Source organism: Paroedura picta, chromosome 14 (genome assembly GCF_049243985.1).
Source record: "Paroedura picta isolate Pp20150507F chromosome 14, Ppicta_v3.0, whole genome shotgun sequence".
NCBI lineage: Eukaryota > Metazoa > Chordata > Lepidosauria > Squamata > Gekkonidae > Paroedura > Paroedura picta.
In genome coordinates, this window is record NC_135382.1 from 1347605 (window position 1) to 1374587 (window position 26983).

The window sequence follows — 26983 nt, forward strand, 5'->3', positions numbered from 1 at the left end:
TCTCATGCTAGCAAAGTTATGCTCAAAATCCTACAAGCTAGGCTCCAGCAATGTGTGGACCGAGACCTTCCAGAAGTACAGGCAAGATTTCGAAGAGGCAGAGGAACTAGAGATCAAATTGCCAACATATGCTGGATCATGGAGAAAGCTAGGGAGTTCCAGAAGAACATCTACTTCTGCTTCATTGACTATGCTAAAGCCTTTAATTGTGTGGAGCACAACAAATTGTGGCAAGTTCAGAGCATCTTGTCTCTTGAGAAACCTATATGCAGGTCAAGAAGCAACAGTGAGAACCAGGCATGGAATCACTGATTGGTTCAAAATTGAGAAAGGAGTTTGGCAAGGCTGTATACTGTCGCCTTGCCTATTTAACTTGTATGCAGAGCACATCATGAGAAAGGCAGGGTTAGATGAGTCACAAATTGGGAACAAGATTGCAGGGAGAAATATCCACAACCTCAGATATGCAGATGATACCGCTCTAATGGCAGAAACTGAAGAGGAATTAAAGAGCCTGTTGATGCGGGTGAAGGAGGAGAGTGCAAAAGGTGGCTTGAAACTCAACATCAAGAAAACTAAGACCATGGCATCCAGCCCTCTGAATTCCTGGCAAATAGATGGGGAAGAAATGGAGATAGTGACAGATTTTATTTTCCTGGGCTCCAAGATCTCTGCAGATGGGGACTGCAGCAAAGAAATTAAAAGACGCTTGCTCCTTGGGAGGAAAGCTATGGCAAATCTAGACACCATCCTAAAAAGCAGAGACATCACCCTGCCAACAAAAGTGTGTCTAGTCAAGGCTATGGTATTCCCAGTTGCAATTTACGGTTGTGAAAGTTGGACCATAAGGAAGGCCGAACGTCAAAGAATTAAGGCTTTTGAACTCTGGTGCTGGAGAAGACACTTGCGAGTCCCTTGGACTGCAAGGTGAACAAACCAGTCAGTCCTACAGGAGATCAGCCCTTAGAAGGCCAGTTCCTGAAGATGAAACTCAAATACTTTGGCTACCTCATGAGAAGGAAGGACTCCCCGGAGAAGAGCCTAATGCTGGGAGCAATCGAGGGCAAAAGAAGAAGGGGACGACAGAGAATGAGGTGGCTGGATGGAGTCACTGAAGCAGTCGGTGCGAGCTTAAATGGACTCCGGGGAATGGTAGAGGACAGGAAGGCCTGGAGGATCATTGTCCATGGGGTCGCAATGGGTCAGACACGACTTCACACCTAACAACAACATAGTCTAATACCAGTTCTGACCCCACAGGGGTGGAGAGAGCAGCCTGATCTTAGAGCGGTTTCTCAGTGGAACAGGCTTCCCCGGGAGGTGGAGATATTAAATATCTTTGGAAATATGTAAACAGAGACTGGATAGCCATCTGACTGAGAGGCTGATTCTGTGAAGGTTCAAGGGGGTGGCAGGTGACAGTGGAGAAGCGATAGGGCTGTGAGTATCCTGCATAGTGCAGGGGGTTGGACTAGATGACCCGGGAGGTCCCTTCCAACTCTTCTATGATTCTATCTGTGCCCTTTTTGTTCTATCTGTGCTTCACAACAAGGCAAGTCCAGCTGTGCCCTGTTATCCTGGGGACTGCTCATGTTCTGGCATTCAGGGAATAACTGAGTGGCTGAGAGTGGCCTGCAGCACCTGAGCCACGAGGGCCACCTGACTGACTGGAGCCTTTCTACTGCCAGACGTCCGCTAATCAAATCAGACTTGCGTCCGTGCCAGAATGTGAGCCATTCGAGGGGAAGGATTCTGAAGATTGGGAGTCCTACAGCACCAGGCTGGAGTGTTGTTTCGAGGAGAATGACGCTGATGGCCCCCAATGGAAGTGCAGCACCTTGCTCAGAATCTGCCGCCGCTGAACATTCCTCCTCACTCGGGACCTGCGAGCACCAGTGAGGCGTCTTATGAGACCATAGTTAAGACGCTGCAGCAGCATTTCAACCCCTCACGGCCCAAACGGCTTCATGTCACGCATTCCATCGACGTAATCAGCAAGGAGGAGAATCCGTCACCGACTTTGTCACAGAACATGGTCAGGCAGCCCAGCACTGTGACTTTGACAAATCGGAGGACATGCTCCGTTATCCACTCATCTGCGGCTTACGTGAGGAGCGTATTCAATGCCGCCTATTCTCCCCAGGTAAACGGTCGTTACTGAGGCCCTCACCACAAAGGCCTCTGCAGTCAACACTAAGGCCATCCACCCTGCTCTCTCCGCAAGGGCCTCTAAACCAAAAGCAGTGACAGCAGTGACCCGGACAAGTTGCCAGAGCATCACGATGTGGATCGAGCAAAGAGGCTGCTAAGTGAGGAGTCCCCCCAGGTGACAACTCAGCTGGCCAGGTTTTGTGCCGATGCTCTGAAGTAGCATAATTTTAAGCTCTATTTTATTATCTGTTTTAAACTGCATTATATCAAATGACCCTATTCTTTTGGTCTTTTATGTATCGACTTTGTATAACTTGGTCTGAACGACTGTAATAAAGTCTGAACTGAACTGATTTGGACAAGGAGGCTGAAGAACTCCATTCAGCCCAGCCTGGCTGTCGCAGCCAGCTGAAGCAGCCCACCAGCCACTGCACCAGCTCTAACGGTAACGCCCCAGGAAGACCGGCTGATCCAGGGACGCTCTGTGCCACATCTGTGGCAAGCCTGGCCATGTTACTGATCCAAGAAGACCAGTGATGCCAAGAATGTGTGGCAGTGAGAATCAGTCACACACACGAAGCGTCACAGTCATGTCAGTCTCTGCTTGAAATGGAGTAGCTCGGCACCCGAACAACCGCTGCATCTCTTGCCCCATGGTAAATACCATCCAGCAATAACTTCCAGTTCTAAAAATCCATTCTTTCCCTGTGCCCGTCCCATAGGAAGATCCACATCACCATCTTTAACAAAGGTGATGGGAGCTGAATGGATTAACAGAGCGCACCCCGATACTGACTTCTAGCCTTGCATACGTGAGCGAAACCCTGGCGTCTGCAGGGATTGAGATATGGCGATCGCTCTGGTCAGTGTGTACTTTTCCGGGCAAACACAGAGGTGAGAGTCTGGCTGTGACAAGAGTGTGGAATGAAGGTTAATGTGTAAGCTAAATGTACTGAATAAAGCCTGGGGTCCGGAGAAGCCCCAGGAGAGAGAGAGACAGGCAGAAGATTCCCTTTTCTCCAGATACCGGTGTCGTGTGTGTCCTTTCATCTCTACAAAAGGGGCACCGTGCAGCACAGAGATAGACTCAGAGCCTGCCATCTCCATCATATCCTGGGAGACCCTTGCTTAGATCAGACACCGCACCTGAAACCCCCAGGGGTGAAACTCACTGACTTCCAGGTCAACCACATCACTGGTGTTGGCTGCTTCCAGGTCAAGCACCAGTCGTTTAGCACTCGCCTTCTCTGCGTCATCAAGGGCACCACACCAGCCTGCTTGGTCTTGAATGCTTTGCCCCCCTGGGGATTGCCATCTCAGGGGTCAGCCAGCTCCAAACATCCTTCCTGGAAGACATCTGCACAAAATTCTTGGCTGTTTTTGAGATGACGCTTCACTGATACACTGAGCCACTTGTATCATTTGCCCTTGACCCTGGCATTGCACCCCTCCACCTTAAGGTTTGCTGGGTACCCTTTGCCTTGAACCAAAGATTGATGCTGAACTGGACCACCTGATTGCCTGTGGGTCCTCAAACCAGTGTCTCAGGCAGAGTGAGAAATGCCTATTGTAGCTCCACAACTAACTGCCAATCCACAGTGACCCAATTCCATCTCCTGAGGAAGCTTATTCCACTGAGGAGCCGCTCTTATAGTCAAGAACTTATTCCAGATATTTAACCAAAAATTATTTTTAATTTCAACCCGTTGGTTCTGATCTGACCCTCTGGGGCAACAGAAAATAAATCCACTCCATTATCAATTGATGGCCCTTCAAGTACTTGAAGATGGCTATTATATCACCTCTTTGTCATCTTCTCTCTAGGCTAAACAGACCAAGATCCCTCAACCTTTCCTTATATGTCTTTGTCTCCAAACCTCTCACCATTTTTGTTGCTCTCCTTTGGATGTTCCAGTTTGTCTAAATCCTTCTTCTCATGGATATTCTCAGCCTCTCCCTGTCTACTGGGGAGTTCCCTGAGGAGCTTAAGAAGGCAGTAGTTCATCCCTTGCTAAGGAAACCATTGCTGGATCCACGGACCTTGGCTGGCTACTGCTCAGTCTCACATCTTGTGTTTCCAGATAATGTAGTTGAAAGGCCCGCTGTGAACCAGCTCCTGGCATTCTTGGAGGAAACTTTGGCACTTGCCCATACCAGTTGGGCTTCTTTCCTGGTCACAGGGTGGAGACAGTGCTGGTCACCTTGATGGATGATCTCTGGCACCAACTTGATAGAGGTGGTTCAGCCATTCTTGTGATGTTAGATCTCTCAGCCACGTTTGACATGGTGGACCACTAGCTCTTAGCCCGCTGCCTCTCTGGGACTGAGATAAGTGGGAAGGGACAGCCCTTCAGTGGTTGCTCTCCTTCCTATGGAACCAGACACAGAAGGTTGCTGTGGGGGAAGACTTATTGCACTCCTTCAGCTCCTATGTAGTTTGCCACAAGGGACAGTTCTCCCCCCCCCCCCCCACACACACACTTTTTAACATCTTTATGCTCCCTCTGGCCCAGCTGGTCTGGATTCTGGGCTGAGGTGTCATCAGTATGCAGATGACACCCAGCTCTATCTCCTCATGGATGGCTGTTGGGACTCCCCCTCAGAAACATTTGCCAGATGTTTGGAAGCTGTAGCTGGGTGGCTGGGAAGCTGTAGCAGAGTTGGCTGAAACTCCTCCAAGATGGAGATCCTGGGGCTGAGAAGGAAGGAGGCAGGCCAGGAAGCTTCTGCCATCAACGGTCGATATTGAGCCAGCCACTGCAGAAGCCTCAGAACTTTCGCCTCCACCGGCAGCACCCATGGCAGCACAGGCTAAACTGCTGCTGAACTCAGGCACAAATATTTGGAGGACTAGGTTTACCAACTGGGATGTGCTTATCTTGCGGGGGAGGGGTGCTATGTATGCAGGCAAGCTGTGCTTTAGAGTGCTATGCAAATGAAGGCCTGTAAGTTTCACATCTGCAATTGGTAACTGAATATGGACTCTAATAGTGGACCGATGAACTCCTCCTGTTAAGAACCAATCAGGTTCTTTGTTGGACAATCTAAGTTGTATATAAGTTTGTGTTGTGCCTGTGTTTCTCGTTCGGTGTTTCGATTTAGTGTTGCATTGAATAAAGAGCTGTTTGATTTGGAAGAACTTTATGATCTATGATAAAATCAGAGTCCAGCAGCACCTTTAAGACCAACAAAGATTTATTCAGGGCATGAGCGTTCGAGTGTAAGCACTCTTCGTCTATGATCTATGATTACCGAACCCACAGATACTTTGTCCCACCATATTTATTTGAACCACATGCAGTTATGGGACTTGTTAAGGAGATCCTAGTATTAGAATTATTCTGATAAAAGAGTAAAGTGACATTGTTGTTTAAGCAAGGTGTCCTAAGCTCAACACATAAGGGTCTACCTGATGTAATTGTTTCCTGTCATTCAGTGATGGGTTTTATTTTTCTTTTACAGCGTGATTGTTATTTTATTAATTATACATATTTGTGATCTTGAAAGCTTCCTCTGACTTCTGTGAAAAAGGAGAGTCTCATTTAGAAAGGATAAAAAATGTCACTTGGAATTCTCCGGCAGCTGCAGTTTACATGAATTCATACAAAAGGATAAAACCTAAAATAAGTCTGAGGTTCAGACTTATCTTTATGCAGAAATGAAAGTTTGCTTCCCTTTCACCACCTACTTATGTTTTTTACTTGTAGACTGGCCTTATTATTGCCTGTTACCAAGGGTTCGTGGATATTGTAGTTGCACTGGCACAGTGCCCTCATGTGGATGTAAACTGGCAGGACAACGAAGGGAACACAGCCCTCATTACAGCGGCCCAGGCAGGTAAGGAGGTCGTGTTTAGTACTAATGTTTGAGTATATGTTTAAAGGTAAAGGTAAGGGTATCCCCTGTGCAAGCACTGGGTCATGTCTGACCCTTGGGGTGGCTCCCTCTAGCGTTTTCATGGCAGACTCAATATGGGGTGGTTTGCCAGTGCTTTTCCCAGTCATTACCGTTTACCCCCCAGCAAGCTGGGTACCCCCCAGCAAGCTGGGAAAGGGCTTACCTGTCAGGAAATTCTAGTGAAGGAGAGCATATCTACAGTGGAAATCATCTGGGTGAAAATAAGCGAGAGGAAAACAAACAGTGTGGTGGTTGGTGTCTGCTACCGACCACCTGACCAATGAGAGGATGTGGATGCTGCACTTTGTGAGCAGCTTGAGAAAATATCCAAGCGGCAGGACCTTGTCATCATGGGTGACTTCAATTTCCCAGATATGTGCTGGGAAACAAACTCTGCGAAGCGTCCTCAGTCATGCAAGTTTCTGACCTGCCTGGCTGACAATTTCATTTATCAAATGGTAGATGAACCCATAAGAGGTTCAGCCATACTGGACTTAATACTGACCAACAGGCAAGAGTTGGTGGATGAGGTGAAGGAGGTGGGGACCCTAGGGGGAAGTGACCATGTCCTCATAGTATTCCTTTTGAGATGGGGAGCCAAGGAAGCTTGTAGCCAGACGCGGATGTTGGATTTTTGTAGGGCAAACTTTAATAAACTCAGAGACATGATGAGTGTCATACCATGGACAAGAATGCTGGAAGGGAAGGGAGCATGTGAAGGGTGGGCACTACTCAAACAAGAGCTATTGCATGCTCAATCAATGACTATCCCAGAAAGACGAAAATACTGCAGGAGCTCTAAGAAGCCTATTTGGATTAACAGAGAACTTCAAGAGGAACTAAGAAAGAAAAGGAAAATGTTCAGGAAATGGAGGGAAGGACAGAGCTCTAAAGAAGAGTACCTACAGGTTACTAGGCACTGTAGATCAATCATCAGAAAGGCCAAAGCTGAGAGTGAGCTAAGATTGTCCAGGGAAGCCCATTGTAACAAGAAAAGATTTTTCAGTTATGTGAGGAGCAAACGTAAAGTAAAGGAGGCAATAGGCAAACGTTATTCTGATCTTCAAAAAAGGGAGGAAGGATGACCTGGAAACTACAGACCAGTGAGTCTGACCTCTGTTGTGGGGAAGATAATGGAGCAGATATTAAAGGGAGCGATCTGCAAACATCTGGAGGACAATTTGGTGATCCAAGGAAGTCAGCATGGATTTGTCTCCAACAGGTCTTGCCAGACCAAACTGGTTTCCTTTTTTGACCAAGTAACAGGTTCGCTGGATCGTGGAAATTCGGTTGATGTCATTTACTTGGATTTTAGTAAAGCTTTTGATAAGGTTCCCCATGATGTTCTGATGGATAAGTTGAAGGACTGCAATCTGGATTTTCAGATAGTCAGGTGGATAGGGCATTGGTTAGAGAACTGCACTCAAAGAGTTGTTGTCAATGGTGTTTCATCAGACTGGAGAGAGGTGAGTAGCGGGGTACCTCAGGGCTCGGTGCTCGGCCCGGTACTTTTTAACGTATTTATTAATGATCTAGATGAGGGGGTGGAAGGACTACTCAGCAAGTTTGCAGAAGACACCAAACTGGGAGGACTGGCAAATACTCCAGAAGACAGAGACAGAGTTCAACAAGATCTGAACATAATGGAAAAATGGGCAAATGAGAACATGATGCAATTTAATAAAGATAAATGTAAAGTTCTGCATCTGGGTCAGAAAAATGAAAAGCATGCCTACTGGATAGGGGATACGCTTCTAGGTAACACTGTGTGTGAACGAGACCTTGGAGTACTTGTGGATTGTAAACTAAACATGAGCAGGCAGTGTGATGCAGCAGTAAAAAAGGCGAATGCCATTTTGGGCTGTATCAACAGGGGCATCACATCAAAATCACAAGATGTCATAGTCCCATTGTATACGGCACTGGTCAGACCACACCTGGAGTACTGTGTGCAGTTCCGGAGGCCTCACTTCAAGAAGGACGTAGATAAAATTGAAAGGGTACAGAGGAGAGTGATGAAGATGATCTGGGGCTAAGGGACCAAGCACTATGAATTATTTTTATTTATTTATATTTATATTTATATTTATATTTATATTTATATTTTTATTTTTATTTTTATTTTTATTTTTATTTTTATTTTTATTTTTATTTTTATTTTTATTTTTATTTTTATTTTTATTTTTATTTTTATTTTTATTTTTATTTTTATTTTTATTTTTATTTTTATTTTTATTTTTATTTTTATTTTATTATTATTATTATTATTATTATTATTATTATTATTATTATTATTATTATTATTATTATTATTATTATTATTTCGATTTATTTCCCACCACTCCCAAATGGCTCGTGGCGGGTTACAGTGTCTTAAAACCCCATTAAAACTCCTATTAAAAGACTTAAAAATATCACAGCATGGCGGCACAATAATAAAATCCCCTTCCTACCCCCCTTCCTAAAAAAAGGGGGGGGATGGAGGAGAAGGAGGTCCACGGTGTTCAAGAAGAAGCCCGGGGGAGAGCAGTCAATGTACCACAGCAGTGCTCCATTGAAGATAGGTTGAGGGACTTGGGAATGTTCAGCCTGGAGAAAAGGAGGTTTAGAGGGGACATGATAGCCCTCTTTAAGTATTTGAAAGGTTGTCACTTGGAGGAGGACAGGATGCTGTTTCTGTTGGCTGCAGAGGAGAGGACATGCAGTAATGGGTTTAAACTACAAGTACAACGATATAGGCTAGATATCAGGAAAAAATGTTCACAGTCAGACTCCTTCCAAGCCACGAGACGCTGAAGTTTGCATCCTGGAATCTAAGGCTTGCTGGACCTCATAGTGTGTGTGTTCATCCATGTACACCAGCATAGCAGTGTCAGGACCAGAATGCTATTTGTCCGGTTCAGGAGAATATAGCAGCGTTGCTACAGTGAAACACAGGATGGGCATCTTTATAAGTCTTAGTGTCAGAACCAGGTTGGTTCTGCCAAATAATGGTGGTTTATTGAATGAACTTTCCGCCTTCCCCCTCCCCAGTTATTGTATGCCTATGGAATGTATACTGCCAGAAGGTTTATATGGGAATTCAGATTAAGCCTTAGGTGTGGAGATTCCAGTCCTCGCCTGAAGGTGGGAACCAGTTTGTGTTTTTCTCTGTTCTCTGTGGATTGCCTGGAAGCTGATAAGAGTCCAGCCAAATAACTTTTGGAAGGCGCAGCTGCTTCCTGCGTAAATTAGTTCCCACAGAGGCCCTCTCTGGAACCAACAGTCACGTATTGGAGTAATGGTCACGGTTCAAAGAAATTCTGTTTTATTGTTCAGCTGTATGTAAATATGTACATCCCACTATATATATCTATATATATCTATATATATCTATATATATCTATATATATATCTATATATATCTATATCTATATCTATATATCTATATATATCTATATATATCTATATATATCTATATATATCTATATATATCTATATATATCTATCTATATCTATATCTATATCTATATCTATATCTATATCTATATCTATATCTATATCTATATCTATATCTATATATATATATATATATATATATATATGGCCACATATATGTATGTCCTATGTTTACTATATTTGTATAACCAGTGTTAGGAATTTTAATCTGTAACATGTAGCCTCTGTAGTTAGATAGGAAGCCTAACCAAAGGTGGGTTCCTTTGAATTATGGAGACATTCCTGAGGGCAGGGCTCAGCATGTATAATCTCTCGCCTCTCTGGACATAACTCAGAACCAACAATGTTGTCCCTGGATACTTTCACTTCTTAACATAAAGAACTTTTGTTTCATAATTGGGAGGACTGGCAAATACTCCTTAAGATAGAGACAGAGTTCAACGAGATCTGAACACAATGGAAAAATGGGCAAATGAGAACAAGATGCAATTTAATAAAGATAAGTGTAAAGTTCTGCATAGGGGTCAGTTCTGGAGTTCTGGAGGCCTCACTTCAAGAAGGACGTGGATAAAATTGAAAGGGTACAGAGCAATGAGGATGATCTGGGGCCAAGGGACCAAGCCCTATGAAGATAGGTTGAGGGACTTGGGAATGTTCAGCCTGGAGAAAAGGAGGTTGAGTGGGGACATGATAGCCCTCTTTAAGTATTTGAAAGGTTGTCACTTGGAGGAGGGCAGGATGCTGTTTCCGTTGGCTGCAGAGGAAAGGACGCGCAGTAATGGGTCTAAACTACAACAATATAGGCTAGATATCAGGAAATAATTTTTCACAGCCAGAGTAGTTCAGCAGTGGAATAGGCTGCCTAAGGAGGTGGTGAGCTCCCCCTCACTGGCAGTCTTCAAGCAAAGGCTGGATACACACTTTTCTTGGATGCTTTAGGATGCTTAGGGCTGATCCTGCGTTTAGCAGGGGGTTGGACTAGATGGCCTGTGTGGCCCCTTCCAACTCCATGATTCTGTGATTCTGTGTTTTATAAATGGCTTCAGCATGGAGGGGGGGGAACAATTCCAGACAACCCAACTGATTGTCTTTTCAGCAGCTTCGGTGGCCGAGGCGCCTCCCCCCCCCCCCGCCCACCCCATGGCCTGGTACTGAGGCTTTCACCACCTGGTACCACGACCCGGCCCGGGGGTTGGCAACCCCTGAGTTATGTCATCACACAAACTGCAATTAAACTTTCTATTTTTTATATTCCTTTAAACTATCAACAAACATATTTTCTATATCAGTGAATTCAATTTTCTCATCAAATGTCTCTTGTGGTGTATCAATTTTTAAAGAATCTTTAATCTTATTAATGTACTCTTCCATATGTTTGATTTCCATGGCAGACTGCTCAATGATAAGTAAAATAAGTAGAACATTTATTCAAAATAGCTGCCCATCTAGATTTAAACACTTTATTATCTGAAAATAATGTAGGAAAACTTTGTATTCGAAGGCCCCAACATACCCTATTACAATTCAAATACTCATTCAGTCAGAATCAGAACCCCGTTACCGATATCCAGGGCAGCAAACTGATGGAGTCGACTTTTGTCTTACTCCCAAAAGGTCATTGTCAGCTTGAAATGTCCTGTACTTCTCGATTGACTTTTGGGGCTGATGGATCTTCTCTTTTTCGGCTAGTGAGGCCTCGGCAGGTCTCATATCTGTAGTTGGGGAGACCACTGGTCCCCGCTACAAAGCCCCCTACTGGCTGCACGTGCCGCGCTGAAAATCCTGGGGGTCCAAACTCAAGCTCTATGAGATGGACCTCAAGGGTAGGCTTAGAATGTCTGCAGCCTACGACTTAGAGCTCGGGAACTGGGCCGACCTGGTGGGTAGGAACCAGCCCATGGTGGAACGGGAGCGTGAGAGTGCTGTCCAATGGAATATCACCAAATTGCGGTCCCAGATGAAGGAAGTGTTGGAGGCAACGGCTGCGATGTTCAGCCGGGACAACGATAAGGGGAGGGCATTTACCCCAAGTGCATAGGCGATGAGGAGGCGCCTGGGATGTCTGGAGGGCTCTGCATTTTAGCCATAGCTCCAACACTGCAGTTTATAGATGCAATTTACTATTAACCTAGTTTAATCCAAACTGGGGAATACTAACATATGCATTCAAGCCCCCCCCCCCCGGCTCCCCTCCCCTCCTGTGCACAGAATCAGGATTACACATTAATCTCTTGGAATTAAGAGCACTTGAGACTCCCTCGGGTATTGAAAAGCAGGGGATAAAAACCAACTCTTTTCCCATGCGATATATTTTTACAGCCTTTCCCATGGAAGGAGTGTACTACTCCACAGGCAGGCAGCTGGTTGACCTTGGGCTTGTCCCAGTTTATTCATGGTCACAGCCCAAAAGAATGCAAAAATAAATAATCAATATCGCATACTAGCAATAATAACAAACCTGGTATATGGACTGAGGTCGAAAGGCAAAACAAAGAAAGCTGGCGACCTGAGTATAAAGGTTACTAGTGAACAGTCAACATTAGCCAGTCGTAGAATGACTCCATATTAACAACCCAGTTCTTTCTGATTCTAGCACCTTGCCAAGCAAATCTGGCTACTTTATTTGCTAATGCACGGTTTGAATCCGATAACAATTGGCGCAGGTGTTGGTTTCTCAGAGGACACCCCCTGTTCTCTTCTCATGCCTCCCCCCCCAAAACTGTCTGCCAGTCACAGCAGTCGCTGCCGGAGCTCCAAGGACCCAGAGATTTGACCCTTGTAACCCCAGACCAGCAGGTTTGCTCCTTACCCCGTCCAAGGGAATAAGAGGCAGCAAGTACCGGCCCTGTGCCTCCCACCTTCTGAACCTTAGTTGAACCATCCCCGCCACTACAAAGCATGGCAAATACTAAAAGCAAAAGCATACGGAATGGAGTCGCAGTAGCTATAAGAAGAGCATATAGACCCATTAGTAGATTAGGTGTCTTGACATTGTGCTCCCACAAGCAAAACTTCCCTCCCATTAGGGAGGGGCAGTTTTATCCGGGTAATTATTGTAGAATTCCCAGTCCAGCCTGAGTGCTTTCACATGCTCCACCTCCACCCACTCCCTCTCAGAATCAGGGAAATCTTCACAGAATCACAGAATCATAGATTTGGAAGGGGCCATACAGGCCATCTAGTCCAACCCCCTGCTCAACGCAGGATCAGCCCAGAGCTTGTACTTGTAGTTTAAACCCATTACTGCGTGTCCTCTCCTCTGCAGCCAACAGAAACAGCATCCTGCCTTCCTCCAAGTGACAACCTTTCAAATACTTAAAGAGGGCTATCATATCCATTCTCAACCTCCTTTTCTCCAGGCTGAACATTCCCAAGTCCCTCAACCTATCTTCATAGGGCTTGGTCCCTTGGCCCCAGATCATCTTCTTCGCTCTCCTCTGTACCCTTTCAATTTTATCAACGTCCTTCTTGAAGTGAGGCCTCCAGAACTGCACACAGTACTCCAGGTGTGGCCTGACCTGTGCTGTATACAATGGGACTATGACATCTTGAGATTTTGATGTACCAAGTCAGGGGGACTGTACCAAGTCAGGGGGAAAGGCTGGGGGGAGGCAGGAGCTCCTCCCCCCACCCCCCACTCCTAATCCAGCTCCCTGTATCACTTATGGGGCCTTGAGCTGTCACAGAGCTGCAAGTCCCCACAGTCATCCTATGAACCTGAAAATTTCCTCCCAGTGAAAGACAATGTTAACAATGTGTTTCCACAGGAAGGATGCAAACGTTTTCCTTAAGCCAAGCAAGATCCCAGCAAGGAAGACTGCACAGGAACACTGTAGGATTTTGAATAACTGTCTAAATATGTACAGTGTATTTATTCTTAGACAAGTTTTCAGCACATCAACTCAGGCATTATTTTATTGTTGTTGATAAAAGCTATATTAACTTCATATAACTTGGTCTGAACGACTGTCATAAAGTTTGAATTGAACTCAACTGAATGGATAAAAGGCTGACTTGGGTTTTGTTTGCTTGGTTCTGAAAACTAACATCACTGAAACGTGTGCAAAATTTCTCACACAAATACCAGGAGTTTCTGGAACTGGAATGACAGACCCCACGAGAGAGAGTTATTCCAGCTCCTCTGGGACTGGGTATGCTCAGTCAGTGCCTGCAAAACCCAGGGGGGGTTGGTGTCAAAGGCTGACAGACTCACAACTAGGCTTCTGGATTAATAGAAAGCTTCATTGGAAGTAGTTCTGAACACTCTAACGTCTGAAGTCGAATCTAATCGATTCCTGGCAAGCAAGCAGTTATCGGTGCATTCCTCCCGCCCAAATGTCCGCTCTTTCCCAGGGTGGAATAACCCCCCACTGCCAGGTGCCATCCTGGGCTTCCTGCCAGACTGTCTCTGGATCCAGCCGTCCTTTGTAAAATCGGCAACCTTCTTTGTAGATAACAAAGTACAGGGCAACATTTGCAAGAAAGTGTCACAGCAGGGGAGAATACCCAAAGCAGTGTGAAATAGTTCAGGGTTATAAAAAAGGTTACAAAGGTTCTGCAAACACACACATCAAACCAACATGGAGTTTCTCTGGTCAATCTCAAATCATGGCAGAGATCAGGGGGCTGATCCTGACAGACTAGATGGCCCGTATGGCCCGCTCAAACTCTATGGGCCTGCCTACCTAGAAATCTACGTTCCTTAGCCCTCACCTTTGATAGTCAAAAGCTGACACAGGGCTGAGATGACTCAGCCCTACTTGATGAAGCTTCAAGATTTTCTGACAGGGGGAGACGACTGAAGATGGCGCCGTAGCAGCCGGATTTCTGGCCGGCTCTTAAGCCATGCTGAGGGTCAGGAGCAACCGCACCTGGCAGGCCTGAACAGATACGCAAATCTGCTCGCCGGTCGCCCCAGGAACCGGGAACGGCATCCTGAGGGTCCTACAGATCCGTGGAGAGGGAGGGAGAATGAGCTCTCCGGATCAACCGCGGCATGTGCTTAAGGTCATGATGGCGCCCTTGTCGTAAATAACTTTCTAAGCCTGAAACGACCAGCTGACCCTACATTCTTCCCAGATCATCTTTTACCAGACTGACAGGAGCTGAAGCCTACAACAGTAAGGATTGAATGCTTTCTGGCTTTTCCTTTTCTTTCCCCACAAGCTCTTCTCCCCCCCCCCTCAACCAATTTACAAGTGAATTCCTTCTTTCGTCGAGTGAGAGTCTCCCAGCTAATTATACCCACTAACCAAACAAAGAGAGAGCTCAAGAAAAGAGAGACTTTAAAGTTTTGCTGGAGAGAGTTCAGTGGGGGAAGCTGACTTGATACGGAGATCGACAAACTGATAATTTTGGATCGCTCGAACTCCTGCGAGACCTCACGAGACTTTCTGTTTATAATCTGTGACTGCCTAGAACTATGGAAGAATTAACTAAGGCACAGCTTCTCCATTTGTTATGCGAAGGGAGCTCAAAGATACTGAAAGCAGTTAACAAGCTGGAAAATGAAATCCAAAAGGCTAAGAAAGAGCTTTTAGACAGAACCGACACAATTCAGCCAACAATACTTCAAACGAGAATTCAATGTCTGGAAGTTAATCAACAGGAGAGGGAGAGAGCTAGAGACGTAAAAATCAAAAGCACCTTGGAAGAACTTGGGAAAACAGATTTAAGGAAGGAAAGCACCGAAAACCTGGAAGTCTATTTAGAGCAGGAAGTGATTTGGATCAACAAAATAAATAGAGTCTATTCAAAGGCGACAGCACGCAGGAAGCTATCAGGAGATATCTCTGTGCGACCAGAGGAAGAGATCCGGATTGACAAAGTATACAGAGCCTACTTAAAGGCGACTGCAAGCAAGAATCAAGTAAGAGACTTCTTTGGCCCTGACAGAAAGGCAACCAGAAAATACTCTATGCAGGAACCATCAGGCGACATGGAAAAAAACACAATTTCATTTTCTGCGACCACCTGAAGGATGTGATGAACAGTGGAGCATTCTCCTGGTTTCCTGTAGGGAAGACAGCAGCAGTAACTTTTAGGACAGGACCAATATATGAAGGGAACTGACTTTATATCATCTAAGACAATAATAGAATATATTCTTATAATAGACTATACTCTCATATGTATCAACAATTAGTCTGCTAAGAAAGATGGTAATAATTTCTAGATCAGGATCAATATGTGATGGGAACTGAATATGTATGCCAATATGTATGTTAAAAGAGGATGGCAAACTATATTTCAAATGTATTAACAAGACAGCAGCAGTAACTCTTAGGTCAGGGCCAATTTATGAAGGCGACTGACCTTATATCAAGATAATAATAGAATATATTCTTATAACAGATCATATTCTCATATGTATTAACAATCATTTTGCTAAGAAAGATGGTAAAAACTTCTAGATTAGGATTAATATGTGATGGGAACTGAATATGTATGTTAAAAGAGGATGGCAAACCATATCAGCTGGTCACTTTTTTCTCTTTACTTTCTGTAAATGCTTCATATAATAATAAATAATACAATTATATATATAAAAAAAAAGATTTTCTGACAGATTGTACTTTTTAGATAATATTCTGTGGCAATGTTAAATTGCAGCTCTATTACCAAATCCAGAAGAAATTAATTTTAAATTAAATAAATTTTTACTGCTTATGATTTTGGTTTTGTAATGAGCTAGCATGGGCATTTTACATTTTACATTCTAACTGTGAAGAAAATACAATGCAATAATATTCTTTTCCATGTTGTGACAGTATTACTGTTCAATAATCCCCAGCCTTTCCACTGGTTTGCCTACAGGGAGCACTTTGCTGGACCGGGAAGGCAATTAGGGTTAACGACTCCACTGGATGTGTCAGGCATGGGTCTTGGGTTTTAAAATTCATCACTCGGCCTCACTCTAGACTCACTATGTAATCCTGATCAAGTCAGTATAGCTTTTTCTAATCTACCTCTCAGTGGTCTTTAGAGATATTTAGTGATATTTATTTCCACTTCATTTGTACCATGTCTTGCTTCCCAGTAGGGCTTCAATGTGCCAAAGGGAAAGGTCTGCTCTCATGCCCAGGGCCCTGCCCTGGTTCCAAACGTCTGTAGTTGGCAGTTAGCAAAAATACTGTTGCTCTCGAAGCTAACAGAGAAGAAATGTCTAGGGCGCAATAGTGCCACAGGGGTGTCACTGATCAGGGTTTTGGAGAGGAGTTGCAGCTGCAGCTGTGGCAGCCGTGCTGAGGTCCCAGGGGTGCTAGTGGTGGCTGCTGCATTGGCCTACCCTTGTTCCAAACGGCCATGGTTGTGTTGCTTGTCAAACACACGGACCTTCTTGTCCTCCCAAAACAATGCCACCAGCGCTCCCGTTATCTCGTGAAGCTAGACGCAGAACTCAGCACATCTCTCTACCCTCTCCCTGTCACTCCCGGCCGGTTGGCTTCTTCCCACGTGATTCCATAGGGTCCATCTGGTCAGCCCTGTCTCAGTTGCAGACCATGGACACTGTATTGTGGGTCTCTTCCCCCAGTGCAGGGCTGCATGCCCACAGAAGAGGACATCCCATGAACTTTGTGTGCGGAGTGCAGGACAGGAAGTCATATTGTACTAGGACTTGGACCAATACGTGGACTGCAGCATTCCCAAAGAATATAAAAGCCATCCACTTTCAAGATGTGTTTTTGTGGCCATGTTACACTTGCATATACAATTGCAAGATAGGATCCCTGCAAGATGATATTTTAATGAGCCTCTTGTGGCAGCAGAAATGCTGTCTGAAGCTGTCCATGAGGCTGGGAGTTCAATCCCAGCAGCCGGCTCAAGGTAAAATGAGTACCCAGCTTGCTGGGGGGTAAACGGTAATGACTGGGGAAGGCACTGGCAAACCACCCCGTATTGAGTCTGCCATGAAAACGCTGGAGGGCATCACCCCAAGGGTCAGACATGACCTGGTGCTTGCACAGGGGATACCTTTACCTTAAGATGATATTTTTGTGGGTAATCTACTCTGCTGGCTTTTTAAAAATCTGTCCTGAAGTCTCAGGCCATGATGGTTTAAAAATCCCAGAAAGAAAACCGAAAAGTTCTAACTGATATAGGTTTTCCATTTTCAAGGAGCTGTTCATTAATACTCAGTGGAAAAGAAGAAATACATCGTAACTGCAGAAAGTAACTGTACAGCAACAGCATAACTACCATTCTGAGACACATAATATGTTATTTTCTTACAATGCTTTTCCTATTTTGGAGCTTCTCACCCTATATTGATTTTAAAATAATATTTGCTAGGACTGATAATTTCTCTTTCCTCTTTGTAGGGCATATTACTATTACACATTATTTATTGAACTATTATCCTGGTCTTGATATAGAGAAAAGAAATATTTTTGGATTTACAGCCCTCATGAAATCTGCAATGCAAGGTCGAACAGAGTGTGTCAGAGCCTTAATGTTGGCAGGTATGAAGAGCTCTCACGTTGGTTCTCCCCCACCCCCCACAAGCCAGTGCAAAAACTCACCTTCGCTCCGATTCCCACTCCTCACTGCAGACAACCAATTTGCCCTTCGTGAGCAGCCCAGGACTCCCAAGAGCAGGACGGAGATCCATCGACCATTCCTGTGGTCCCCAACCTTTTTCAGGCCGGGGGCCGGGGAGGAAGAGGGAGAGCGGCACTCACGGCGTGGCGCTCACTGGCAGGGGCAAATGCAGTTCTGCGCCTGTGCGTTTGCGCCCACTGGTGAGCGCCAGGCGGCAAGCGCTGCTCTCCCTCTTCCCTCCCTCTCCCTCTCCCCTCCCTCTCCCCTAGGCTTGAGCGATTCGGCCGCCAAAGCAGCCAATCGTTCCCACCGCATTGAGCGCCGTGCCACGGGGGGAGGGCACACTCGCGCCCTAACACTGGACTATTCCGTCCCAATGCATTCTTTTCTTAGGGCTCACAGACCAATCTGTCACAAGCAAAACAGAGAAAATACAGAACTATACAGGCAAACAAGGGGAAACACAAAGATACAGAATTATTTTACATTAAAACTATAAAATGCCATGGAGAAAATTTTTGCCACTGCAAAAGTCACATTTGGGTCAGTTTCAGCTAATAGTTTAGCTACAATCTCTTGCAATCTGCTGTCACAGGCAGAGTGGCATTTGTTGTGATGAATGAAAAAATGCCCAAAGATCTCTAAATGCCCAGATTGGCAGTCACAAATCTGCTCAGGGAATCATAGAATCCTCGTGAAGCTCCCTGCTAGTTCCCCTAGTGGCAGGACTCTTGCCATAGAGAATGGTCTTCCGCATTTGGGAACAGTTACAAACTTAAAGCCAGTATAGTCTTTTGGGTTGAGAGACCCAAATAATACAGGAAACAGACGGTTTGAGCTCTGCAGCTCTGCAGCTCCTTTAATCAAAGTGTAGCATGCTAAATTTAAACAGTTTACATGTGGAGAGAGATTCCATTTGATTAAAAAGCTGAAAAGAGCTGCTCAACCTCTGTAGCCTGCCGTGGACTCACTTTAGCCATGAACTTCAAAACCATTAGAGTAAGATACAGTGGAAAAGGGGAGCTAGGAGAGCCGTATTCCATGCTTAACTTTTACTGGAAAGGAGAAATGTCAGGGGATGGAGGCAAATAATTTGCCCCAGGGTTGGTCAGAACTCCTTGCAGTAGGAACTTGATTTTGCAAAGAGAATTGGACATACTCTGGGATAGTGGACTCTTGGTCTTTTTGTGCAGGTCTTCCAAGAGTGCCGGCTTGAAAAAGCCATAAGGGTGTCAGGAGCATTTCAAGTCACCAGGAAACCCTAAGGCTAATGGCAGAGTGAGCAGAGGCTGGCAGTTGCCACGGCTCACTGCAGGGAAACGGGAGATGAAAGTGACTGCCTGATATTGTGCTTAGAAATGACGTAGGTTAAGTGATGCTTCATAGTTGCTGAAAATGACAAAACATCCAGTGTATGGAAGAGGGATTTATTACAGAAAGATATAGAAGAAAAAGAGCTAAACTCTAGTGGGATGCGAGAACATCCCTCACCTACCGAAATCTAACCTTAGTAATTATTCATTTTTAGCAAATGCTAAAGACAGAATTATAATTCTGAAAGTGGAAACAGATTTGTGCTTTTTTCCCAACTGATCGTGAAAGCTCTCACTAGTGAAACATGGTTAAAATAATAACATTTATAATGACAAGTTTATAGAAGCAATGGCACAATTAGCTGATAGAAGCTCCTCAACCCACATCCACCATGTCCATTGGAGATATCACTTTAATTTGTGCCTGGCTCTGTTTTTAGAGGGATATTTGAATTCAATTAATTCAGTCTGGCACTGCCTGTCTGCTGGCTCTCAGAACAGTTTCTGTACTAACCATTCAGTCTAAATATTTTGAGTAGCTCAAAATTCATGCAGTGTAGGCTATTTTATCAAAATATTAATCAACTGCAGCAGCTTGAAAGAGAAGCTGTAAGTCTGGGGAGGGAATAGGCAACAAACCATGCGCAATTCAAGATGACTCTTTCCATGGCTAATGGTCCTGTAATGTTTCTCTCTTTCTCCCCCTTGCCACGTCTTCCCCCTGAGGGGCCAGTATTCATGCAGCAGACCCAGGCCGTGGGCTCACTGCTGAGGAGTGGGCGTGGTTCACAGGAAGGGTGGACTCTGCCCGCCTCATGCGGAGGCTGGTGGACAGGCCTTGTGCTGAGCAGTTTTGTGACCAGTTTGAGCTCGAATGGCCCAGGCTGAAAGAACTCCTCAGCAAACCCACTGAGTCAAAAAGCTGTTTCCAGAGGATCTCGGAAGGCGTGAGATCAGTCATGCGCTTCAAAGCTTCCCATGAGCCTGAAGAAGATGGTGTCCTTGATCACATGGTGAAGGTGACAACCAGCCTCAGGAGCTCTTTTGTGGGTGTAGCTTGCAAAACTGTGTGTCCTGGAAGTCCACCTGGCATAGGAAAATGTAGGCCTGCTGTGCAGGAAATCCTTCGGAGAAAAAGAGCCCATGAAATCAGATATCTGGAAGATAAAGATCACTTGAACAGCTACGAGAAGCTGTTTCAGAATTCCAGAGTTACATTAGTCTCCAAAAAAAAGGAGCGTCGAGCCAGCCTACAGCCTATAAATCTGTACTTCCCTCCGGTGGGCATTGTGATTCCAAGGAAAAGCAGCCTGTTGCCATTGCACTTGCTGAGAAGGAGAAGTGTGAGGCCAGGGTTTGTAATCCCCAAAGTCCGCATCACCAAGGCTCCCCTGCCTACTTTCCAGCCAGACCAAGTTCAGCAAAAGAGCTTCCTGCAGATTCCCAAATGGAGGTATCAGGAGCTGAGAGAAGAAAAGAAGAAAGCAGAGGAAGAAAAGCAGCAGGCGGAAGAAGCTGAGAAACAAAAACAAGGGTTTCCCCAGAGAAACAGGACTTGAATGGGAATAATGGAACCACTATCAATGCTCAGGTCCTCTAGCTCTGTGAGGGTTGCTGAGTGCCTTCAAGCTGACAGCCTCAGACTCAGCCAAGGGGGTTTCAGAGGGAGTCACGTTGGTCTGCAGTAGAACAGCTGTATTGCAGACCAGCTGTATTCAGAGCCTCTTGTGGCGCAGAGTGGTAAGGCAGCAGAAATGCTGTCTGAAGCTGTCCATGAGGCTGGGAGTTCAATCCCAGCAGCCGGCTCAAGGTTGACTCAGCCTTCCATCCTTCTGAGGTCGGTAAAATGAGTACCCAGCTTGCTGCTGGGGGGTAAACGGTAATGACTGGGGAAGGCACTGGCAAACCACCCCGTATTGAGTCTGCCATGAAAACGCTGGAGGGCATCACCCTAAGGGTCAGATATGACTCGGTGCTTGCACAGGGGATACCTTTCCCTTTACCTATTGCAACCAGAGCACCTTAAGAGACCAGGAATATCAATGAGCTTCCGAGAGTTAGTGTTCCCATCATCCAATGAAAATAGAGGTAAAGATCTCCAAGTATCGTAGTAGGGAAGGGACTCAAGCTGCAAGAGGGCAATGCACATTGTAACCAGTATGATTAGAGCTGGCAGAAAATGCCCATCTGTGGTGAGACATAAGAATCCTGTTCAGCCCCATTGTTGATAATTTGTGAATGAACTCAACTTCAGCCGTTTCATGTTGTGATCTCCTCCGGAAGCTTCACGGGGTCTCTTAGGTCGGAGATGGAGTGTCCTGGAAGGCCCGGGCTGGTCTAGTGGTTAAGTGGAGGGACACTGATCTGAAGGGCTGGGTTTGGCTCCCCTCCACAGGAAGCCTGCTGAGCCAGTCGCCTTCTCTTGGAACTCCCACAGTCTGTTGTGGGGAAGGGAAGATTTTAGCGTTGTGTATTTTCAACACATTTAGACCTTCTTGAGAATAGAACTTGGTTAAAAGGGCCAGAGGCCCTTTCATGGAGCTCCTGACTTTCTTCTTGTGCGCTAATCATTTGTTGTTGTTTAAAGTTATGACTAAGTATTTGAATTTTTAAAAACTTGTTTGATGTTATTTTCACCTGTTTTCCAAGAGTATTTATAATGCATTTTGTGAAGACCATTATCTTTGTTTTTCCCCAAAATTAATGTTTTTATTTTCTTTATTAGTAACTTTATTAATAATACATTCCCATAATAACATAAATCTTGTAGTCTTCCAATATAACATGATTAAACTTCCAGTAACACTTTATACAACATATTGTATAATTTTTGTACACTGAGACAAATGCAAATAAACAAATTCTGAACCTCCTATTTAAATCTCAGCTGAGGATTCCCACTCCAAATTTATATATGTTTTCCCCATATAATTCCAAAATGGTCTCCATTGATTTTTATTCTTTTCTGTGTCCTTAAACAATGCTGAGAGTCTAGCCATTTTTGAAAAGTCCAATAATTTCATTTTCCAATCCTCCAGCGATGGGGTCTCCTTTGTTTTCCAAACTTTTGCTACCACCATTCTGGCTGCTGTTAAGGCATACAATAACAATATATTCAATTCTTTAGGTATTTCATCTCTCATTATACCTTAACAGAAATAGTTCTGGTTTCTTTTTGAAGTTAACACCCAGCATTTTCTTAAGTTCTACATATATTTTATTCCAAAATTTAACCATCCCTGGGCAGCTCCACCACATATGGAAAAAGTGGCCTTCATTTATCTTACATTTCCAACATCTCTTGTCAGTATCCTGAGACCATTTTGCCAATTTTGATGGAGTTAAGTACCACCTAAAGTACATTTTATAAAATTTTCCCATCAAATCATAACTATCTGAGAACTTAATTTGTTTCTTCCATAAATGTTCCCAAGTCTCCATATCTATTGGATAGCCTAGATCTTTGGCCCACTTAACCATGACTAATTTAACACTTTCCATTTCAGTGTCCCACTCTAATAGCATTTTATAAGCCTTTGATATAAGTTTCTCATCCTTGTCTATCTCTGTCTCAAATCTGGATTTCTTAAAACTAAAGCCCGTTGCTTTGTCTTTCTTAAAACATTCATAAAGGTGGTGGTACTGAAACGATCCATCCACTGCCTCAGACATTTCTTCGGACCTCAACATTTTAGTGCCTTCTTTTGAGTTAGTCAAAATATCTCTGTATCTAATCCACTGATCTCTCATATTCTTTTCTGGTCTTTTAACTATCTCTTTAGGAGAAATCCAAAGTGGGGTACACCTCTCTAACCTAACTTTATATCTATTCCATGTCTGCAGTAAGGCTCTTCTTACAAAATGATTCTTAAAATCTTTATGTATCCTCTCTTTATCATGCCACATGTAAGCATGCCATCCAAATCGTCTATCAAAACCCTCAAGATCTAATAGTCTGGTATCCTGCAATGTCACCCATTCTTTAATCCAAACTAATTTAACAGCCTCATGATATAGATATAGGTTTGGAAGAGATAGCCCACCTCTTTCCTTTAAATCTGATAAGATTCTAAAACTAATTCTTGGTCTTTTCCCTGCTCAAACAAAATTTTGAATATCTTTTTGCCATTTCAAAATTTTTTTTTCTTAATTATAATCGGGATTGATTGAAATAAATACATTATCCTTGGCAACACATTCATTTTTATAGCTGAAATCCTTCCTAACAAAGAGAGGTTAAGTTTATTCTATAAAATTAGATCTTTCTTAATATCCTCCCATACTTCCGCATAATTATTACGGAATAGTGTTATATTTTGATTAATCAACCAGATACCCAAATATTTTACCTTTTTTCACATCTCAAACCACTCATCTCCTGTAAATTTATCACTTCTTCATACTTCATATTTTTAATCAATAATTTCGTTTTACTTTTATTCATCTTAAAGAACTAATATAAAAAGTAGGGGTGAGAGTGGACACCCTTGCCTCGTCCCTCCATATATTCTAAATTCTTCTGATAAATCACTATTTACTATAATTCTTGCCTTTTGATCGAAATAAATTGATCTTATAGTCCTCAAAAAATGTTCCCCCATCTGCATCTTTTCACAAACTTGCATCATAAAATACCAAGAAATATTGTCAAATGCTTTTTCAGCATCAACAAAAATTAAAGCCACCTTCGTTTCGCAATGTTTTTCATAATATTCAAGGCTATCTAGTACTACTCTCATATTATCTTTAACATTTCTCTTTGGTAAGAAGCCCGCCCCAAACCCTTTTCAATCTTTGTGCCAGTAGACTCATGAAAATTTTGTAGTCATTATTTAAAAGTGATATGGGCCTAAAATTTGCTATTTCCTCTTGGTCCACATTCCCTTTGAGTGTTATATTTGCCTCTTTCCATGAGTTTGGAATTTCACCAAATTTCAGTACCTGGTTCATCATTTCAAGTAGAGGTTTGACCAATTCTTGTTTAAACATCTTATAATAAACCGCTGACAAGCCATCAGGTCCTGGCGATTTATTTAGTTTTTGCTTACCATTGGTTGTCTCAAGCTCTTCTAAACTAATTTCACTATTTAATATTTCCCTCTGTTCTTCAGTTAAACTTCTTATTTTTTTTGTTGTTCGATGTAATTTCTAATTTGATCTATTTTTGGTTCTTCCTGTTTATAAAGATTGGAAAAAAATTACAAACTCACTCTAATTTTACTTGGATCAAATATTAATTCATGTCCAGACCTAATTCTGTTAATAATTCTGCTTTCTTTATGTTTTTTCAATTTCCAGGCTAATAATTTCCCAGGTCGATTTGAGGTTTCGAATGTTCTTTGTTTGAGACACTCCCGATTCCACTCTAATTCTTTATCCATAATTGCTTCCAATTCCTTTTTAATAATATTAATCTCTTTAACAATAGATCTAGTTTTCTGTATTTGAAGTTGTTTTTCCATATGTTGAATTAGTTCTAATAATTCTTTTTGTCTCTTTTTGCTCTTCTTTCTAATAACTGCACTTTGGTTGATGAAGAAACCCCGCATAAATGCTTTCCCAGCATCCCACGCATTGCCTATACTTGTATCGTTATTCCAGTTAATTTCCATATATTCTCTAATTTTTTCTTTACCTTTTTCTATCACCTCCATATTTTTTAATAATCTCTCATCCAATCTCCATCCCCTCTTTTTCCTTCTGCTCTCTTTATAGGTCATTCCTATCGCTTTATGATCTGAAAGGAACTTTGGGTGAAATTCCATATCAATGGCTTTGATCGTAACTCTCTTTGTTGCCCAAATCATATCAATTCTGGAATTGGAGTTAAATCTATTGGAGTAGTATGTATACTCTCTCTGTCTTGGATTTCGCTCTCTCCATATATCCTTCAAACCTAAAATTAATTTTTGGTGGTTTATCAAATAGTACTCCATTAATTTCTTAAAATAGCACTTGAGGCCAATTGTAGAAAGGATAACAGTATCATCAGGGAACAAGAGCCCCTAACATGGGTGGGTGACCATTCAACTCCTCAAGATAAGCAGGAAGATTGTGTAGATGTAAATTAAATAGCAGTGGTGCCAGGATTTTATTTATTTTATTTGATTTGATTTCTTTACCGCTATTCCATATGGCTCAGGGCGGTTTACATACAGCATCATAGGGGATACATGGAACGAGTCAACATACAACATAGTCAATATACAACAATAACAGCCCAACAGAGGTTCTAAACAACAACTTCAGTGATCCCAACAATAACAACATAACAAGCTAAACTCCCTAGAGAGGTCAGGCTGCTTCAGACCATGGAGGGGATGTCAGAGGTGGGGGGGGGGGTACCTGTGGTCAGTCTCAGGCAAATGCCTGGTGGAGGAGCTTCCTTTTGCAGGTGGGAGTTCCCGATCTCGATAGGGATTTTATTAGTTAGATTACCTTGAGATGAGTATTTTGACAGGAAGTGTTAGAGTGCAGACTCCTTAACAGAAATAAGAGATGGGAGTCAATGTTTAAGTTGACAAACTTACTCCATAGAATCAATCTGGGAATGGAGTCAGGTCTATAAATACTGCAAATAATTTACCCCTCAGATGTCTCATATATTTAACACATAGAAAGGATAACAGAGCACAATGGTCTAAAGTTGAGCAACCACTGAATCAACAATACAATCGGGCGCAGGAGAAGGAGGAGAGTAATACATGTGTCAGGCAGAGGCTGCCCTTCTGAACCTGTGGCTAAGAACAAGCTCTTAAGATGGAGTCTGACCTGGCTTGGCAGACTTTAAGAGTGCCTGGCTTTGGCCTAACTGTAGACTATTGAGGGGTGCCACTGGTTGTGGAAGACAGTATGCCAGTCTGAGAGGTAGGAGTCCTGCCATACTTAACACAGTGTACCAGTGTACTTTGAGAAGGGGTCAGAGAGAGCATCAAGGAGCACATCACATCAATGCCTGCTAACATCTGGTTGTGTAAGTCATCAGCTCAGTCATCTAGGGAATTGTTGTGGGTCATCAGGTCCTGCAGAGCATTCAGGGATCTTACTGGAGCCATAAATGTGGGTATATAAGTCCCACAGGGAATGGGTGGGATACGGATCTGGGACTTCAGGGCAAAGTGATCCAACCATGGTAAAGGGTGCGCTGCTATGAGATCCACATCCTCCCCTGTGCCGAAGATAGAGGTCAGTATGTGGCTCACTAGAGGTCAGTCTGTGTGCTCTGCTAAAAACCCTGTAAGATGTCTGCAAAAGGAAGTTCTGTTTCAAAGAAACAAAAAATTGCAGATGAACACAGTGTCTTTAATGACAAATGGACTACTTAGTACTTATTTGTTTTAAACAAGGATAAAGCAATTTAACAGATATGTCTTGAAATTGTCTCAGTATTAAAGGAGTAAATTTTAAAAAGCACTTTGAATCCTGTCACAAGAGCTACTCGATATATCAAGGAGAGGTGCAAGTGAGCAAGATAAACTCTCTTAAAAATCAATGTTTTTGCAGCAAAATTTATTTGGATTTATATACCACGACTCATGACAAGTCATCTCATGGCTGTTCACAATAAAAACCAATAAAAATACAGTACAAGGCCATTAAAAAAGCCCTTAAACAGTAAGGGAATGGAAATAGAAAAGTAGGTG

General features: G+C 43.5%; 1 protein-coding gene across 6 annotated transcripts in view; it reads left to right on the plus strand.

Moving 5' to 3' along the window:
* The window catches only part of ANKRD33B (ankyrin repeat domain 33B), a 47936-nt gene extending 22273 nt beyond the window's left edge, over window positions 1-25663 (plus strand). For all 6 annotated transcript variants that reach the window (XM_077310946.1, XM_077310945.1, XM_077310950.1 and 3 more), the window contains 3 exons: window positions 5859-5988; window positions 17808-17948; window positions 20067-25663. In XM_077310946.1, the coding sequence (XP_077167061.1) occupies window positions 5859-5988; window positions 17808-17948; window positions 20067-20899 (1104 nt within the window). In that variant the 3' untranslated portion in view covers window positions 20900-25663. The remainder of the gene's footprint in view (window positions 1-5858; window positions 5989-17807; window positions 17949-20066) is intronic.
* Window positions 25664-26983: the final 1320 nt, after the last annotated feature.